This window comes from Podarcis melisellensis, assembly GCF_964234715.1.
Source record: "Podarcis melisellensis genome assembly, chromosome: 2".
NCBI classification, from domain to species: Eukaryota; Metazoa; Chordata; class Lepidosauria; order Squamata; family Lacertidae; genus Podarcis; species Podarcis melisellensis.
In genome coordinates this window covers 118665317-118685484 of record NC_138529.1, presented here as the reverse complement: position 1 = coordinate 118685484, position 20168 = coordinate 118665317, and the positions used below count along the sequence as shown (strand labels likewise).

At 44.6% G+C, this 20168-nt stretch overlaps 2 protein-coding genes across 3 annotated transcripts in view; one reads left to right on the top strand and one right to left on the bottom strand.

The window, feature by feature from the left end:
* The window catches only part of LOC309364359 (tigger transposable element-derived protein 1-like), a 122199-nt gene extending 114277 nt beyond the window's left edge, over positions 1 to 7922 (top strand). The window contains exon 4 of the mRNA XM_081901446.1: positions 7488 to 7922. Coding sequence (XP_081757572.1) covers positions 7488 to 7615 — 128 coding nt within the window. The 3' untranslated portion in view covers positions 7616 to 7922. The remainder of the gene's footprint in view (positions 1 to 7487) is intronic.
* LOC309364522 (uncharacterized protein) lies at positions 2769 to 19069 on the bottom strand. 2 transcript variants are annotated; one of them, XM_081901994.1, is made up of 3 exons: positions 18972 to 19069; positions 8197 to 8325; positions 2769 to 6513 (listed from the first exon to the last, which is right to left on the bottom strand). In XM_081901994.1, exons 2-3 carry the CDS (start codon positions 8312 to 8314, stop codon positions 4577 to 4579), a joined length of 2055 nt encoding a protein of 684 aa, XP_081758120.1. In that variant the 5' UTR covers positions 8315 to 8325; positions 18972 to 19069; the 3' UTR covers positions 2769 to 4576. The 2 variants fall into 2 exon arrangements, with proteins under 2 accessions (XP_081758120.1, XP_081758121.1); XM_081901995.1 differs by having other exon boundaries at positions 2769 to 6510.
* Positions 19070 to 20168: the final 1099 nt, after the last annotated feature.

Below are 20168 nucleotides of genomic sequence, written 5' to 3'. Positions count from 1 at the left end.
TCTGTGCGATCCTCTGCATGTCTGCTCAGAAGTAAATCCCACTGGACTCGATGAGGTTTCACTGCCAAGTCAATGTGTGTTTGGCTGATAAAAATATCTAGGGGTCTTAGCAGACCACAAGCTTAAGATGAGTCAACAGTGTGATGCAGCGGCAAAAAAAGCCAATGCTTTTCTAGGCTGCATCAACAAACTTATAGTGTACTGATCAAGAAAAGTAATAGCATCACTCTATTCTGCATTGGCTAAACCAGTGTTTTTCAACCACTGTTCCGTGGCACACTAGTGTGCCGCGAGATGTTGCCTGGTGTGCCGTGGGGAAAAATTGAAAAATTCGAAAGATTTAAAAATAAAGTATTTTATAATTTTTCATATTTCTGTTTACTTACTATTTCATAATAAAGTAATTATAAAATACTTTCTTTGTGTTTGTTTGATTCCTATTCAAGAGAATTACTTTATATATAGTCAATATAGGCACAGAGTTAAATTTTTTAACATTTTCTAATGGTGGTGTGCCTCGTGATTTTTTTCATGAAACAAGTGTGCCTTTGCCCAAAAAAGGTTGAAAAACACTGGGCTAAACCCCAACTGGAGTCCTGTGTCCAGTTCTGGGCACCGACGTTTAAGAAGGATATTGACAAGTTAGAACGTCTGCAGAGAAGGGTGATCAAGACCATCAAGTGTCTGGAAGCCAAACACTGCAATAGGAATAGGGCCCCCACTATTAATTCTCAGCACCCTTAACAAACTCTATCTCTCAGATTTTTGGGGTGAAATGACTGTGTAAAGGAGCCCTTTACACGTATGGTGTGAATGTAGACTTAGTTGGATAATGATGATGATGATGATTTATACCCTGCCCATCTGACTGGGTTTCCCCAGCCACTCTGGGTGGCTTAGAGTATATAAAAATATACAGTGATACTTAATTCGTTCTGGAGGTCCGTTCTTAACCTGAAACTGTTCTTAACCTGAAGCACCACTTTAGCTAATGGAGCCTCCTCCTGCTGCTGCTGCGCCAGTGCTGCCAGAGCACAATTTCTGTTCTCATTCTGAGGTAAAGTTCTTAACCCGAGGTACTATTTCTGGGTTAGTGGAGTCTGTAACCTGAAGCATCTGTAACCTGAAGCGTATGTAACCTGAGGTACCACTGTAATGGCCCAAAGTCTCTGAAATCCTCATCCAGCATTCTAACCACTATAACACACCGGCAACTTTTTGTATTTGCTTCTGACTTCCTCATGGGCTGCTGCACGATTATTATTACCTTAAGGCCCTTGGATGAAAGGTAGGATATAAACGTGAACATGAATTTTAAAAATGTGTATGAAATGTGCCACAGAAACTTTAAATATTTGCCGTTTTTAAGTGTGTATGAAGACCATATTCATGGAAGACAATATTACCCGGCTACAAGTGATTGCCAACGAAGAAGATGACCTTGAGGGTTACACTCCCTGGATCCCATGAAAATATTTCAGCAAGGGGAAGGGGACCACCGTGGCCCCATATTTGGCCAGAGGAGGAACCAGCTGGCTCTCTCGCTTCTCTGCTCTGGGATAACAAGACCATTTTGCCCCCAACTGCCAGTTGCCCTGGGACCACTGAGCCAAAGGGAGGCCCACTTGGGCCCTGTCCTTCCTTCCTTCCTTCCTTCCTTCCTTCCTTCCTTCCTTCCTTCCTTCCTTCCTTCCTTCCTTCTCTCTCTCTCTCTCTCACACACACACAAACCCTGCCTCCTCTCACACCCCTTTCTCGCATGCGCATTCCTCCTTTCTCCATTCTCTCTCCCTCTCTCTCCCTGTCACACTTCCTCCCTTCCTACACATACATCCTCCCCCATTTCTCTCATATGCAGCTCCCTCCACTCGGACATCATAATCATAATCATCCTATTTATTAAATTTGTATATCACCCTATATCCTCAGGGTGGTTACCACATAAAAGCACAACATGAAAACACAAATTACATAATAAAAACTAAAACAAGTCAAACAATTATACAAGTTCTCACACATTCCTCCTCCTTTCCTTCTCACACTTCTTTTTCACACACACTCCTTTCTCACACTCCTACTCCCTCCTCTTTTTCACATTCTTCCTTCCCTCACTTTTCCACACACATTCCTCTCTCTCACACACACCTTTCCTACCTTCTCTCACTTTCTCACACATTCCTTTCTTGCCCTATTCCTCCATTCTCTCTCTTTCTCACACATTCCTTTCCCCCCCTCTCCCTTTCTTCCCTCTCACACAGACACAACCTCCTTCCTTTTCTTTCTCTCACATTCCTTTCTTCCCTCTTTCTCAGACACAACCTCCTTCCTTTTCTCTCACTTTCTCTCACATTTCTTTCTTCCCTTATTCCTCTATTCTCTCTCCCTCTCCCCCCTCTCTATTTCTCTTTCTTCCCTCTCTCACACAGACACAACCTCCTTCCTTTTCTCTCACTTTCTCTCACATTCCTTTCTTCCCTTATTCCTCCCTTCCCTCCCTCCCTCCCTTCCCTCTCTCACACAGACACAACCTCCTCCCTTTTCTCACACTTTCTGTCACAAGCTAGTCATTTATACTAAGCCCCATCTCCACCCACTGAGATTGGTGGGTAGAAAATCTTGAGAAACTCCAGGCCAGATTTGACACCTTGGTTGCCCCTATGCGACTATGTGATTCTATGACTCGGCTGGGTATAAATTGAGGCAATAAAAATACAATATTGAGGCTGTCCTGTCACAGGCTGCCCAGGAGAGAAGTGTACAACGGCCAGTTTTCTGTTTACTTATTTATTCTTCCCACTTATTAGTTGCCCGATAACAGATATTTTTCAAGCCAACATACAGTAATAGTGTAAAACAAAATTTTAAATGCAAGCAGGTACAACAATTCCAACAATAAAATCCAACCCAGCATAAAAACGTACAAGGGAGCCACCTACAACCCCGCCAGGACTCAACACCTCCCCTACAAAAGCTAAAAAGCAATAACTAAATTGCCATCGATCTCCGGACACTAAAATAAAATATGTTACATTACGGTAAAATAATATTGAATGACATTAATAGGCTTGGGGAGAACAAAATAGAGATCTGCCTGACACCAAAATATGTTAAAGTAGGGAACAAGGAGAGGGATTTGTCAAATCTCCTCTGCTATGAAGGTGTAAAAAGATACATTTTTTGTGTTGACAGGGTCACTACAAAGTTTGGTCACCAGATGACAAAAGACTTAAGTTTTATCTGAGTGGAGTGGATGTTCCTAGGGCTGTTCTCTTATTGCTGGAGAAAGTCAATAAGGTTTTTGTCTTGCTTTCTGACCAGTTTCTCCTCTCAGCCTTCTATGACAAAGAGTCCCCAAGACAGTTTTTATTCTTTTTATCACGAGATAGAAATTCCCCTCAGGATTTTCCTCTCCATTGATAGAGGCTTCCAGGGCACAGTCATAAGATGGCTTCTATTTTTTCTTTTTTTGTCACGTGACAGAAATTCCTCTCAGGAGTTTTCCTCTCCATAAGACAGAGCCACCAAGGGTTTCTATACTTTTTGTTACGTGACTGGGGATGCCATATTTCAAAAGGCGAAAATCCGGAAACAAAAGTTGTTGTTGTTTTAAGTTTTGCTCAAAATTTTGCTGAAAGAGTTTTTGTGCTATTTTTAAGGAAGATCGCAAAAAACGGCACTGTTGCCATACATCCATTTTCTCCCAGACATTTCCCCCTATACATGACAGAAATTCCCCTCAGGATTTTCACTCTCCATTTATGGGGTCTTCCAGAACACAAATTAACCAAGACAGTTTTTATTCTTTTCACATGACAGAAATTCCCTGAAGGGTATTTTTCTCTCCGTTGATGGAAACACAGATACATCTAGCCAAACACATGCTGACTAGGATTTGGTTTGCACATGCAACACCACCTATGTCCACCTCACAAGTCAGCCTTTCCTGACAAAAGTTCAGCCGACAGTAAAACTATTAGTCTTAAAAGTGATGCATCCACCTGCCATTTTCCCCGCAAGAGGTGAATAAGTCTCTTCTTCTGTCACACGTTCTTATACCTGAAGAGTGACCAGCTCCTCAAATGACGCACAGAACCACCTAGCAAAAACAGTATTTTTTAAAAGAGTCATGTGGAAGACAAAGGACCAGAGATAGGAGAGTGACTTCCATACAACGACAGGCAGCAGAGGATCACAGCAGTGTTCATACATCACAGAAGTTTGCTTGGTGGCGGCCTAACATGAAAGTACTATTTCTTAGATTGCACAATAGGAAATATATACGCTTAAAAAACAACAACGTAAGATTAGGAGACCTTCTTCCCTCTGCTGTACGCCTTCAAGGAATCAGGACGTCTGTAGTGCCTGGAAGAATTGCCAGATTTTATGACTGCGCAGGCGAAAATTCATTAAAATCTAGGCAACTGAAGAGGAGACTCTGCAATTCCAGAAGCTCTTTCTTTGCTACAATCATTTTCATGATTTCTGATTAGCTACGAACTGATCCGTTGCAGAAGCTGCAGTACAGTATATATATAAATTTCCCACAATGTGAATAATTCCTAGATCCCGGCAAGGCTTATGGCATGACAACCGCTCCACTGTTTTCATCGTTGCAGTGGATCATCTCCTCCTTGAATTCTTTGATGTCTAGGAAGTTCTGAGCGCTGGCCGAAGCCCTTTCAAAACTCCAAGCGCTGAAATGGTTCTCTGTGTGAACCCGCTGGTGTCTTATAAGGAGCGTGCTTGAGGTGAAGTTTTTTCCGCACTCCAAGCATTTGAACGGCTTCTCCCCGGTGTGGCTTCTCTGATGTTTGTTGAGCAGCGAGCTCTCGCGGAAGCTTTTCCCGCACTGCTGGCATTTGAACGGCTTCTCCGCCGTGTGGGTTCTCTCGTGTCTAATAAGGAGCGTGCTCCAAGTGAAGCTCTTCCCGCACTCCAGGCATTTAAAGGGTTTGTCTCCCGTATGGGTTCTCACGTGAGAGATGAGGATGGAGTTGTGGCTGAAGCTTTTGCCGCATTCCATGCACTTGAAGGGCTTCTCGCCGGTGTGCGTCCTCTCGTGGCAGGTGAGGTGTATGTGCTGGCGGAAGCTCCGGCCGCACTCCAGGCATTTGAAGGGCTTCTCTCCCGTGTGGATCCGCTTGTGGGAGGTGAGGTGGATGAGCTGGCGGAACCTCTTCCCGCACTCGGGACACTTGAACGGCTTCTGCCCGGTGTGCATCCCTTGGTGCGCAGTAAGGATCCCGCTCTGGCTGAAGCACTTCCCGCACTCGAGGCACTGATACGGCTTCTCCCCGGTGTGGGTTCTCTGATGTGAAGTAAGGCTCCTGCTCTGGCTGAAGCTCTTCCCGCACACTGGACACTTATATGGTCTCTCTCCCGTGTGGCTGACTTGGTGCCTGATGAGGTTGGTGCTGTCACTGAATTCCTTCCCGCACTCCAAGCACTTGAACGGTTTCTCTCCCGTGTGGGTTCTCTCATGTCGGATAAGTTCGGAGCTCCGGCTGAAGCTCTTCCCGCAAACCTGGCACCTGAAGGGCTTTTCCCCTGTGTGAGTCCTTTCATGTCGAATGAGTTCTGCGCTGTGGCCAAAGCTCTTCCCGCACAACAGGCAGTTAAACGGCTTCTCTCCGGTGTGGATTCTTTCGTGTCTGATAAGGTGGGAGCTCTGGCTGAAGCTCTTCCCACACTCCCGGCATTTGAACGGTTTCTCTCCGGTGTGCGTTCTTTCATGGGAAGTAAGGTGGATCTGCTGGCGGAAGCTCTTCCCGCACTGCTGACATTTAAAGGGCTTCTCCCCGGTGTGGGTTCTTTCGTGGGAGGTGAGGTGGATCTGCTGGCGAAAGCTCTTCCCGCACTCCAGACACTTGAATGGTTTCTGTCCTGTGTGCATTCCCTGGTGTGCGGTAAGGATCCCACTCTGACTGAAGCACTTTCCACACTCCAGGCACTGATATGGTTTCTCCCCGGTGTGGCTTCTCTGATGTGAAGTAAGAATCCCAGCCTGGCTGAAACACTTCCCACACTCCAGGCATTTATAAGGCTTCTCTCCTGTGTGACTTCTCTGATGTGAAGTAAGGTTTCTGCTCTGAGTGAAGCTTTTCCCGCACTCCAGGCATTTGAAAGGTTTCTCTCCGGTGTGGATCCTTTTATGTCGAATAAGCTCTGAGTTGCGCTTGAAGCTCTTTCCGCAGTCGAGACATTTATACGGTTTGTCTCCTGTCTGGGTTTTCCAACGCATTTGAAGGCTTGGTGCATCGTTAAAGCTTTCCGAATACGCCGGGCACTCGTTCCTTCCTCCTCCTTTATGTTTTCCTGGATGGGCTGGGATTTCAAAGAAGCCGCTGTTCAGACAACCAATAGTTTCACCCCAATCCTGATCTGCCTCGTTTCCTGCCTGCATCTTTATCCCATCTTGATTCCCAAGGTTCTCAACCATAGCTGGAAATGTAATACTTTCCTCCAAAGCCTGATGGGCTTCCTCATCACTTTCTCTCTTCCACACATGCCCTGCTGAAATAAAAGAGAAATGTGATGTGAGGGGAAAGAAGAAAGATCAATTACAGAATACAACAGCTGCCCAAAACTTTCTACCACCTTGCCTCTCCCAGTAAACCAACAGTAACCCCTACCTAGTGAACAACTTCAGACCTTGGCATTCTTCAGACATTTGGCCTGCTGTTGCTATTATTTAAGGGACCCCTGACCGTTAGGTCCAGTCGTGGCCGACTCTGAGGTTGCGGTGCTCATCTCGCTTTATTGGCTGAGGGAGCCGGTGTACAGCTTCCAGGTCATGTGTCCAGCATGACTAAGCTGCTTCTGGCAAACCAGAGCAGCACACGGAAACGCCATTTATCTTCCCGCTGGAGCAGTACCTATTTATCTACTTGCACTTTGACGTGCTTTCGAACTGCTGGGTTGGCAGGAGCAGGGACCGAGCAATGGGAGCTCACCCCGTCGAACTGCTGACCTTCTAATCTGATTCGAACTGCTGACCTTCTGATCGGCAAGTCCTAGGCTCTGTGGTTTAACCCACAGTGCCACCCATGTCCCTGTTGCTTTAATTGTTGTTGTTTAGTCGTGTAGTCGTGTCCGACTCTTCGTGACCCCATGGACCAGAGCACGCCAGGCACTCCTGTCTTCCACTGCCTCCCGCAGTTTGGTCAAACTCATGCTGGTAGCTTTGAGAACACTATCCAACCATCTCCTTGTGCCATTGCTATTATTACTTTAGTTATTGTTAATATTTATTTATTAATTAATAATGCTGTATTATTAATAACCTTCTAAACCACCATCTCAAAGTGATTTACACAATTAAAAACTCAGAAACAGTAATGAGTTTTTAACTGTGTAAATCACTTTGTGATGCTTGTTTAGAAAGTGATTACTGAGTTATTTGAAGTTCCACAGATCACTCTCCTTCCCAGGCTGAGAGGAAAAATGGCAAAAACAGGATATTTATTGGGACAATGTGATTTTTGCAGCTGCTGTTAAAGTTGCAAAACAACGAAGCAAGGGGCGGAGAAATGGAGAACTTCTGAAAGAACAATGGGATGTTAGCTCCGCCCAAGGCATGATGGAGAACAGCAACAACCGGGAAAAGATAGACTAAACATTTTACAAGGAGAGGAAGAAACATCACGGGCAAAATAATTGCCACACACAGGAAGAACAAGGATATAGTTTGAATGCTTCACCTGTAGATTTATAAATCCCTTAACGTGTCCATACGAATGGAACCATATAAGAGATTGTTATTTTGACAGGAGTGTAGTTGAAATTAATAAGATTTTGGAACGCAGAAATAAAATAAATCATCAAACCATCAATTCTAGCACACCGGGGGGCACCTAAATTTTATAATTTGGCATCTGAATGATTGGTATTAGTAACTGTATTATAATTTGGCATTGTTATAATGAGGCTATTATAGGATTATTGTAATTTAAAAACTAATAAAAATATTTTCAAAACAACAACTCAGAAACAACTAAAATATTTAAACAAGATATTATTATTAACAATGTATTAAGGCGTGTGAAACTCGTATTCTGTTTTTTAGGATACCGTTTTATTGTTTTTATTGTATTTTTGAATGCCATTTAGGGATCTTTAAAACACAGAGCAGTTTAGATGTGCTTTAAAACAAACAAATTTAGAATGGAGTTCTATCCAATTTTGAACAGAACTCACATTCATCGACCGCATTCTGGAGGGCCAGGCTTGCGTGGGATCGTCCAGTGGAAGCCATGAACATTTCTTCGAACACGGGGCTTTCCTCTTGGATATGCTGTGCCGTAATCTCTGCCATGTTCCTGTCATCTTTACGGGAGCACATAGAGAAAAAAGAAAGAATGAGAATCGTAAAACTTTAGTCTTAGATATAGCAAGATAGGAAGATCCACAGGAAGAGGAGTGGGGGAAAACTCGTGATTTGTTTGGAGGCAAACAAGCCATAAAACCAGGGTTCGGACAGCGTAAGATCCTGGCAGCAAACTACCAGCAAGGGAAAAGCGAAGCACCTGCAAATTTCAGCAACTTGCATCCATCAGTGCTCACATTAATGTTAAACCATTGTTTAACTATGGTCAAACATGATATATAAACAAGGCCATCAGGGGTTTTCGCCTTCATCTCCGAGCTTGCAGTTTGGGAAAAGAATTCAAAGCCCCAAATGTCACTTTGTTCCTTCTTCCTTTCTACATTATGAAAACCAATATTCCCATAAACACCACGATTTACAACAGCGTAAATCTACAAAACACGTTCTTACTAGGTGAGCCACAATTTAGTGTAAACCTTTGGGGCTGGTCCTTGGTTTTCTGGAGAACCAAAACTCCACCATTCTCCCACAAAGGTGTCTTTGTGCTTTGCTCCTTTCGCAAGTCACCTTGTTTTGGATGAAGGAAATTCTATAGGGAGCCCTATAGTTCCCAGACAGCAAACTGTCTCCCCACACATCTAAGGAGCTACCTGACAACCTCTCCTCTTCGCCGAACTCTCCTCTTTGTCACAGTCCCAGACAAACAGTTCTTATAATAATAATAATACATTTTTATTTATATCCCCGCCCTTCCCAGCCGAAGCTGGGCTCAGAGCGGCTAACAACAATAAAAGTAACACATTCTAAAATCAATTCATTTTAAAATCAATTCAGAATCAAATGGCAACCATTGGGCTAGAAGTTCTGTGAGGATTACCAAAGGAGGGGGTCAGACCGTGCCTTGGCCAAAGGCCTGGTGGAACAGCTCTGTCTTGCAGGCCCTGCGGAAAGCTGTCAAGTCCCGCAGGGCCCTAGTCTCTTGTGGCAGAGTGTTCCACCAGATCAGAGCCACAGCCGCAAAAGCCCCAGCTCTGGTTGAGGCCAGCCTCACCTCTCTGTGGCCTGGGACCTCCAAGATGTTTTTGTCTGAAGACCGTAAGGTCCTCCGTGGGACATACCAGGAGAGGCTGGCCTCTTCCTCTTTATGCCAGCCAGGAGATGAAGTCAGAAATCATGTAGTAGTAAGAAGAAGAAGAAGAAGAGGAGGAGGAGGAAGAGGAGATTCTGATATTTCTGCCTCTTTGTGCCCCACAAAAGTCAAATCTTAAAAAAGCAAGATTTTTTTAAAAAGCTTGCAGCAGTTGGGTAAGGTCACTTTGGACTTCAAAACACCCACCTGGTGTCTATTGCTTGCCCCGAATCGATTTGACATACCAGAAAGAGATGGAAAGAAGGCAAAAGTCCTGACCAGAAGAGAATGGCAGATTTAAGTTGATGGATTATTATACCAAAATGGCAAAAATGACCGAAAGAATCAGAAATCAGGAAGACCAACATTTTAATAAGGAATGGGGGGGGGGAATTATAATTTATATTAAAAATCATTGTAAACAGTTAAAATCGTTAGTAGGACTGGAATAAAATTTGTAGTTTAATGGTGAATTTTGGATATAGAGTGGTACCTTCGTTTTCGAACGTAATCTGTTCCAGAAGACTGTTTGACTTCTGAAACATTCAAAAACCGAAGCGTTTACTTCTGGAAGCATTTACTTGCGGAAAACTCAATACGGAAGCCGCGTGGCACGTTCAACTTCCGAAAAGAGTTCGGAAACCAAAGCAGTCACTTCCGGGTTTTCGGTGTTTGAAAACCAAAATGTTCGACTTCCAAGACGTTCGAAAACTGAGGTACCACTGTAATGGGGATTTGGATTATTATAAAAGATATAGGAGGAAATGACTAACGATAGGACCCACAAAGGGGAGGAGGGAAATCCAGGAGATTCTTGGGAATCTTCATTTTTATGATGTATGTTGAATATGTGATTGTAAAACTTTAATTTGGAAAACCAAATCAATTTATTTACAGTCATACCTCGGGTTGAAGTAGCTTCGGGATGAGTATTTTTGGGTTGTGCTCCGCAGCGACCCGGAAGTAATGGAGCACGTTACTTCCGGGTTTCGCCGCTCACGCATGTGCAGACGCTCAAAATGACGTCAGGTGCATGTGCGGAAGCGGCAAATCGCGACACGCAGATGCGCGGACGCGGGTTGCGTTCGCTTCAGCATGCGAATGGGGCTCCGGAACAGATCCCGTTCGCATCCAGAGGTACCACTGTATTTATTTTTTAAAAGGAAAATGGTACAGTTGAAAATGGTACAGTTGCTTTTGAATTATGGTGCTGGAGGAGACTCTTGAGAGTCCCATGGACTGCAAGAAGATCAAACCTCTCCATTCTTAAGGAAATCAGCCCTGAGTGCTCACTGGAAGGACAGATCCTGAAGCTGAGGCTCCAATACTTTGGCCACCTCATGAGAAGAGAAGACTCCCTGGAAAAGACCCTGATGTTGGGAAAGATGGAGGGTACAAGGAGAAGGGGACGACAGAGGACGAGATGGTTGGACAGTGTTCTCGAAGCTACGAACATGAGTTTGACCAAACTGCGGGAGGCAGTGGAAGACAGGAGTGCCTGGTGTGCTCTGGTCCAGGGGGTCACGAAGAGTCGGACACGACTAAACAACTAAACAACAACAGTTGAAGAGGGACCAAGGATGATCTCCCAAGAGTCCTAGCCCAAGAGTCTTAGCACGGGACTGGCTGGTTTAAGCAACCAAGACTCCTTTAAACAGAGCCAACAGGCTGGTAGCCCTCCATAGAGAAGGCACCTGGCATTTCAGGCTGAGAGGGAGCTGCCTGGATAGGAGAAAGGAAGACATAAGAGCTGGAAAGGTCAACCTATGGTGGCCCTAGCCAGGTTCTGGCAGCAGTTTGGCCTGGTGGCATGGATGCTGGCACTTGCTGGAGCTTTCCCAGAGTGGCGCTGATGTCGGGCCTGAGCAGCGAGTAAAAAAATCCCCAGAGATTAATGCAAAAAGCCGAAAAGAGTGAAAGATCCCAAGAGATGAGAGCCTGCTGGATCAGGCCAGTGGATCAGGCCAGTGTCCTGTTCTAAAGCAGCCAACCAGGTGCTCAAGAGGGAAGACTGCAAGCAGGAGCTGAACGCAACAGCCCCCTCTTCTCCTGCACTTTCAAGAAACAGGTTGTGAAGGCAGAACATAGCCATCAAGATTTAGTAGCCACCAGATAGTCTTATCCTCCATAAATCTGTCTAATCGTCTTCTAAAAGTTGGTGGCCATCTTTCAGAGAAAGAGAGGAGATCTAGCCCCGCTGTACACCGGGGAGGGCTGTGTGGAGAGAGTCACTTCCTTTAAATTCCTAGGAATTTATCTCAGCGAAGACCTTACTTGGAAAATAAACACAACCCAGGTGGTTAAGAAAGCCCAACAGAGATTCTATCTCCTCAGAATATTGCGTAAGAACGATGTCAATCAACATTTGATGATCTCCTTCTACCGGTCAACAATAGAAAGTGTCCTTTCATACTGCATCACGGAGTGGTACGCTGGTTTGACATCAACTGATAGGAAGTGCCTACAGAGGGTGGTGAATACAGCACAAGATATAATGTGCTGTCCCGTGAATCCTCTGGATGAAATAGCGGAAGAACTCTCCTCAGGAGAGTGAGGAAAATTCTCAGGCATGATTCACACCCTGGCTGGCACTTTCTTGATCTCCGGCCCTCAGGCAGAAGATATAGAAGCATGATTAGTCGTAGCGACAGGGTAAAGAACAGCTTCTGTCCGTGGACTGTTAGGCTGCTGAATGAAAAGATAACAACAAGGCAATTGACTTTCGGGTCTGGTGGGTGTGCATCAGTAAACGAGGGGAATTAAGACTAAGGGAGCTGAGTGGGGGGTGCTCATGTAATCTCACTGTATACAAGTTGTACAAGTGACAATTAAGTATTTCAATTTCAATCGCTGCCTCTTGAGGGAGTGAATCCCACAAAAATCTGCTGCATGAAGAAGTCCTTTGTCAGTCCTGAATCGTCGAACATTCAGTTGGATGTCCCTGTGACGTTAACATATGAGAGTGCTGAAGGTCAATTAGTTAAACAAGTTACCCAATCAGAACCCAGGGGGTGGAGTCAGAGGGACTATAAAACCAGCTCTGGGAGGGGCGAAAGGGGAGTTTGTTGGGAGTTGGGTGGTTGGTTGGTGTGGGAGTGAATTGGGATAGAGTCTGTGGGTAGGTTGAACTAGTGGAGCGAAATAAGCTGAGTCAGGAACAGTTAGGAGCTAGGAAGACAAGTAATATCTGTGAGGTGGTTTAGTGAGTGAGAGCAGGTAGCGGAAGTTATAGGACTGTAATGGACCGATACCGTTTATGAAACCACACGCTTGTTAAACTGCAATAAATAAACAGAAGTTTATGTTCCAGTTTAAACCTGACTGGACTCAGTATTGTCCCAGGGAGGGCCTGGGTGGTGGCAGCGAGAAATAAAGTGGTGGCACAGGGATCAATAGACAGTGAAAGGTCCGGGGACCCTGTGTGATCGCCACAGTCCCAGCACTATTTTTCTGGGAAAGGAGGTCTCAGAACCCACCATGAACACCTTCCTTTTTCTTTTAGAATGGCACCCACCCGGGAGGTTGCCAGAACTGAGTTCCGGTGAATTCCCCCTGGAAAAAAAGAGAAAAGCTCTGAATGTCCCCAAGTTCCAGCAATATGAGAGAGGAACAAACTATTTGTCCCCTATCCATGGACTCGATGGCCCTTGTGGTCTATTCCAACTCTATGATTCTATGATCCACTTTCTCCAGCTTCGCTGACCTACCCCTGGTTCCATCATTCGATGTTAAGGGGCAAAAAAGCTTTCTATTTGCTTTCTCCATCATCATGGATAACTTGACACATCTCTGTCGTCAGGCCCCTTTACTCACAATTTTTCTACTCTTAAGTAGCTGCCCCCCCTCACAAAAAAAATCTTTCCACATACAGTGGATGCTCGAGTTGTGAACGTGATTCTTGCAGGATGCACGTTCACAACTCGCAGTGGCGCATCTCCGCATTTGGCACTTCTGTGCATGCACAAAGCGTGATTTAGTGCTTCTACGCATGTGTGACCGCCGAAACCCAGAAGTAACCCATTCCAGTACTTCTGGGTTTCGGCAGTCCGTAACCCGAAAAAATGCGACCTGAAGTGTCTGTAACCGGAGGTACGACTGTAGATGAATTACTCCAGCCCCGCAATTGTGAAACTGCCGTGTGAAATTGTAGTCTTTAAAAGCTGTGGACCACCCGCATGGCACACTGAGAACAGAAAGGTGAGAGAAACGTGCTTTTAACGCGGAGACGGGGAATTTGCGGCCCTGCAAATACCACTGGGACTCCCATCGGCCAAACCAAATTCCCAGCCAGCATGGCTGATAATCAAGGAATTATGGGAGTGGGGCGCCATCATCACAGCTCCTCCCCCATCCATCCCACTTTCGAGAAAAGAAGACTTAAATGCTCTGCTTCCGAGCTTCCCGCAGGGACCTGGTTGGTTCAACTGGGTGCTGGACTAATCTGGATTAGGAGCCGAGATTGGCTGATCCAGCAGGTTCTAAAAACGAAGATGGCAGGATTCTTTTCAAACACTGCAATTATTGTGTGTTCCCATTTCTCGTGAGGAAAAATTGCTTTTTGGAAACCATTATGGATGTTGCATTTGATCCAGCTGCTTTTGGATTTATTATTATTATTATTATTATTATTATTATTATTATTAATACCCCGCCCTGCCCAGCCAGAGCTGGGCTCAGGGCGGCTAACACCAATAAAATTTCAGTAAAAACATAGTAAGAAAAAAACAAAAAACAATTTAAAATACAGCTTAAAATGCAATTTAAAATGCAGCCTCATTTTAAAAGTCAGAACCATAAGGGAAGGGAAACATAAGGGTCAGACTGAGTCCAAACCAAAGGCCAGGCAGAACAGCTCTGTCTTGCAGGCCCTGCGGAAAGATGTCAAGTCCTGCAGGGCCCTAGTCTCTTGTGACAGAGCGTTCCACCAAGTCGGGGCCAGCACTGAAAAGGCCCTGGCCCTAGTTGAGACCAATCTAACCAGCTTGCGACTTGGGACCTCCAAAATGTTGTCATTTGTGGACCTTAAGGTCCTCCGGGGGCATACCAGGAGAGGCGGTCCCGTAGGTATGTGGGTCCTAGACCGCATAGCAGGACCAGCAGTCAGGGATGATGGGAATCGTAGTCCCAAAACAGCAGGAGACCCGAGCTTGGGAAACCCTGATGTAGAGTCTCAGGGTCCCTGCCAACTCTGCAATTCTATGATTCTATGACTCCCTCTGCTTAGTCCCAGGTATACCTTACGTTCTTATGAATGCCAACTGTTGGTAATCATAAATAGGAAGTGTGTTGTGATTTCCTGCATCCCATTTGGGGATCTGGCTGGCAGCCAGGATACAGGCTTAGAAAGGCTCCCTTTGGCCTGATCCTTCTTTTTTTCTGCTTATGTGCTTATCTCCTCACCTAGGTTCTCCCATGCAGTTTGAACAGATCAACACCATTCATTTAAACCACATGGCTTCCCCACAAAGGATCTTGGGAACTGTAGTTTATTAAGAGTGCTGGGAATTGTAGCTCCATGAGCGGGAAAACTAGAGGCATCGGAACTGGCTATTTGGGATAACGTGAGGTGCGTTTTGTATGTGCTATCATTTCCTTGAAATTAATTTAAAAATTAATTTCTCAGATATACAGAACACCTTGCAATGCTAAAATTTAAAATATATTAAACAACCAAAAGTAATTTTAAATATTTATTGCAACGACTCCCGTTGCTTTTAAATGGTTATGGTGGGTACAACAGGAAGAAACTTGAATCACAGCTTGAACTGGGTTTTGATCCTGACGCCTGTTCCCCTGTGAAAATAAGTTTTATACATATTAGTCTAACTTTTTGGGTTAAATTTGCTCTTCATTTCTACCTCAGATGCTATGCTTTGCATTTTTAGCTTTGGCCCAACCTGACTTTGTTTTTTTGGTTTTGGTTTCTTTTAACTTTTTACTGTCAGAAAACAAGTGCTCACAATATAATATTATTTATATTTCATTTGCTTTGTGCTGTTATTTTATTGCTTATCCTGTTTCAGGAGAGGGTGAATATTGTCTTGTCAAGGGTGTTCAACTTGTCTATAAAATCCAATAAAAGAATATATTTTTAAACAAAATTTACTGTAACATAGTATAGGATTTAATGCATAATATCCGTATCTACCAATATTTTAGCCAGCAACCTTCATGGGCCATCTCCCAAAATAACTAAAACAACTAAAATATTGGGAGGATATCATAAAATAGGGTTGCCATACATCCAGAATTTCCCACACATAGCAGAAATACTGTTGGCAGTGTTGTTTCTGGCAATATCCATTAAAACAACTTGCCAAAAAAGCTCAACAACTTTGCCAAAAAAATCCAACTTTTGTGTCCATTTATTCAGGGGAACTTTTTGAAATACGACAACCCTATCATAAAAGTTTTACATCTTTGCTTCTTAAATGTTGAAAAAGGGACTGGGCTTTTAAGTGGGATTCTGTGGAACGACCACCATAACTTTGCATTCTTTCAGAAACCAGGGGAAATCTACCATTTTTGCTGGGCTTTTAGCAGCTGATGAGTTAAATCATTTTAAAGCCATTTTTAATTATGCTATCTATGGTAATTGTTTTAATGTTTCTATTTTTTATATAATGTTTCTATTTATTATGTATTTTTTAATATTAGGGTGTGTGTGTTTTCTGTAAAACAATAGACTCGACACAATGTAGCGGTTAGACTGTTGGACTGGCATCTGGGAGACCAGGGTTCGAATCCTCACTCAGCCATGAAGCTCACTGAATGGCCTGCTCCAGTCACTGCCTGTCAGCCTAACCTACCTCACAGGGTTGTTGTGAAGATAAAATGGAGAGAAGAATCACGTGCATCACCTCAAACTCCTCCAATGTAAAACACAGAAGTAGTAGTAGTAGTAGTAGTAATAATAATAATAATAATAATAATAATAATAATAATTTATTTATACCCCGCCCATCTGGCTGAGTTTCCCCAGCCATTGTGGGCGGCTCCCAATCAAGTGTTAAAAACAATACAGCGTTAAATATTAAAAACTTCCCTGAACAGGGCTGCCTTCAGGTGTCTTTTAAAGATAGAATAGCTGCTTATTTCCTTGACATCTGATGGGAGGGCGTTCCACAGGGCGGGTGCCACTACCGAGAAGGCCCTCTGCCTGGTAGCCTCACTTCTCGCAATGAGGGAACCGCCAGAAGGCCCTTGGCGCTGGATCTCAGTGTCTGGGCTGAACGATGGGGGTGGAGACGCTCCTTCAGGTATATAGGACCGAGGCCGTTTATAATTATTAATCATTATTAATCATTAATAATAATTATTATTTAATAATAATAATAACAGCAACAAAGAAAAAACTGTCCTGTGACTATTTTTGTTGAAAGGCTATATAGTAATCTTTTTAAAAAACAAAAACACGCACACACGCGCGCACACACATACACGCACACACAAACACAGTTTTATAATTTAGAGTATTCATTTAAACAACCTTAAAATATCTATGACCCCCTTCTTCTCTTTCCATGGTTCATTTTGCATACCATAAATCCCTGCATATTTTACATAAACCAAACCGTTCAGTATTCCATTATTACATCCATCAAAACTTGCATTGTTGAATTGATCTTAATGCTGCCAACGTTTTCAAACATACAGAGTTTCCCCCCATATATTCAATAAACATTTTCCAATCTTCTTTAAACATATAGTCCATTTTCATATGCCACAGAAGTATTCATAAAGAGATGATGATGGGAATCCATAACCCGGAAACATCCAGATTATGCTCTTAAAAACTCGTAATCTGGACCAGCATCCTGTTCTCACAGTGGCCAAGCAGATGTCTGTGGCAAGCCCACGAGCACAACAGAAAATATCCCCTGCCATGACTTCCAGCAGCTGGTATTCAGAAACATTACAGTGGTACCTCGGGTTAAGTACTTACAGTAATTCATTCTGGAGGTCCGTTCTTAACCTGAAACTGTTCTTAACCTGAAGCACCACTTTAGCTAATGGGGCCTACTGCTGCCGCCATGATTTCTGTTCTCATACTGAAGCAAAGTTCTTAACCTGAAGCACCATTTCTGGGTTAGCGGAGTCTGTATCCTGAAGCGTATGTAACCTGAAGCGTATGTAACCTGAGGTACCACTGTACTGCCTTGGACCATGGAGGGGAATCACAGCCTTTAGACCAGGGGTCAGCAAACCTTTTCAGCAGGGGGCCGGTCCACTGTCCCTCAGACCTTGTGGGGGGCCGGACTATATACACCGTATTTTTCGCTCTATAAGACGCACCAGACCATAAGACGCACCTAGTTTTTGGAGGAGGAAAACAAGAAAAAATAATATTCTGAATCTCAGAACCCAGAACAGCAAGAGGGATCGCTCTTGCTGTTCTGGCTTCCAGGATAGTTGCGTAGCCTGTATTCACTCCATAAGACACACACACATTTCCTCTTACTTTTTGGGAGGGAAAAAGTGAGTCTTATAGAGCAAAAAATACAGTATTTTTTTTTTGGGGGGGGGGGTAAATGAATTCCTATGCCCCACAAATAACCCAGAGATGCATTTTAAATAAAAGGACACATTCTACTCATATAAAAACACGCTGATTTCCGGACCGTCCACAGGCCAGATTTAGAAGGCGATTGGCCCGGATCTGGCCCCCCGGCCTTAGTTTGCCTACCCATGCCTTAGAGCTAGTACCCATTGATAGCCTTCTCCTCCATAAATTTGTCCCTCTTAAAGGTCATCAGGGTTGGTGGCAGGCCCTGCCTCCTGTGGCAGTGAGTTCCATAGGTTAACGACTCACTGCAGGAAGGAGGGCTTTCTTTTAGAGGTGGGTTGGGGGCTTTTCTCTACCCACTTTTCTGCACGCCATGCAGAGCTCTCCCAACCCATCCACAGCTGCTTTGACCAAGAACTCCCATCACCAGCTCCATTTGTTGCTGTTATTATTACTATTATTATTATTCTGCGTAAATTATATGCTTAAGGTTGCACACCACCCTGGGATATTTGGATAAAGAGGGGTATATAAATTGAATAAAATTAGAGCTGTTCGTCTCCCTCGGGAGGTGGTGGCCTCTCCTTCCTTGGAGGTTTTTAAGCAGAGCTTGGATGGCCACCTGTCATGGATACTTTAGCTGATGCACTGCAGAGGGGGTCCGACTAGAGGACCCCTGGGGGTCCCTTCCAAGTCTAAGATTCTATGAAACAGCAATGATAGGAGACGGGGAGGAGAAAGGACCTTGCAGGCAGTGAAAGGAGGCGCAACATCAGGTTCTGCTGCACAGGCGGAAGGTGTTTGGGTGTCCTTTACTAGTTTATGTTGTGAACCACCCTGAGATCTTTGGATGAAGGGCGGTATGGAAATTTAATAAATTAAAAATAATAAATAATACTCCCCAGGCTGCATGTTTTTTCCCCCCCCTCTCTCTCCTCCTTTTCTGCAAAGCCTGGAGCTTTTTTGGGCGTTGCAGCCTCTCCTTTTTTTGCACCCGGAGCCAGACTCACCAGATCCCTCCCCAGACACGGAAGATGCAGAACCTGCAGCCGCCTTCCGACGTTCAGACGGGGCTCCAGCTTCCAGGAAAGGTGGGGGGGCGGTAGGGTGAGAGGGGCGTTTGCAACCGGAAATGGATTTCTCGGGCGCCACTCTAGGACTCCGGGCTCGCTTGATTTAACCCTTTAAGGAGGCAGGCTCCGCGTTCAGACAAAGAGGCTGCATGCCCTCCTAGGGAAGGAGAGATGTCGGAAGCTGCGTGTCAGAGCTTTGCCCCATCTAACTCAGGATTGCCGACACGGGCTGGCAGCGGCTCGCGATGGTTTCAGGGATGGGAGATTTTTTTTGCAGCCCCGCTTGGAGGGATTGAAGCTCTGGCCTTCCGTGCATACAAAGGAGATCATAGGAATCGTGGAGTCGGAAGGGACCCCGAGGGTCATCTAGAACAACCCCCCGCAATGCAGGAATCTCAACTAAAGCATGTTGTAAATAAAAATATGCCCTTTTCCCTTATGGGGTATCCAAGAGCCCATATAGAGTCCTTACATAGGTTCCTATTGGTAGGAGAGAATAACAGAGGCCAACCAGAGAATATTGAGAAGCAAAGCAGCTAGTAAGCTTGATCTTTATTGATCTGTTGCAACAGGGTGCTCCCCTCACCCGCAGGAGAGGAGGAGGACCCAGAAAAATGGCGTGCAAGGCCTTATAAAGACTTCTGAAACTGCCACCCTGTAGATCAAGACCGCCCCCAGAAACATCATACATACATCACAGAAGGGGTGTAACCTAAGACCACCCCTCAGAAAAGGCGGTCTAAAACAGAACATTTGCATGTTGTTTTCTCCTGTCGCTTTGTTTATTTCCTGTCTGGCAGGTTACTTGATTGGATTTCTTGGGGAGCCTGGCCAGTCTTTTGTAATGATAAGGCTCACACCCTTATTCAAAGACAGATTAAGACAGGATTTGTGAAGGAAGAGACAATGGGGAGGCTTTTCCATTTTGACCATGCAGAGAAACATTTGCTCAGTTTAGGAATCAAAATGGTTCCAGGTTGGCTTTCCTGTGCTGATGATCTATGTACGTGTGGTTATGAACGTTGCCATATATCTAAGACCATAAAATTCCTATCACAAGCATCCATGACAAATGAGCTGGGATAGCTCAGTCAGTATAGCAATAGACTTAATCTCAGGGTTGTGGGTTCGAGG

Coding starts and splice junctions, on each gene's coding strand:
- LOC309364522 (XM_081901994.1), bottom strand. CDS start 8,314: ATGGCAGAGATTACGGCACAGCATATCCAAGAGGAAAGCCCCGTGTTC. Junction 6,514..8,196: donor CCAGAATGCGGTCGATGAAT/GTGAGTTCTGTT, acceptor CTTTTATTTCAG/CAGGGCATGTGTGGAAGAGA.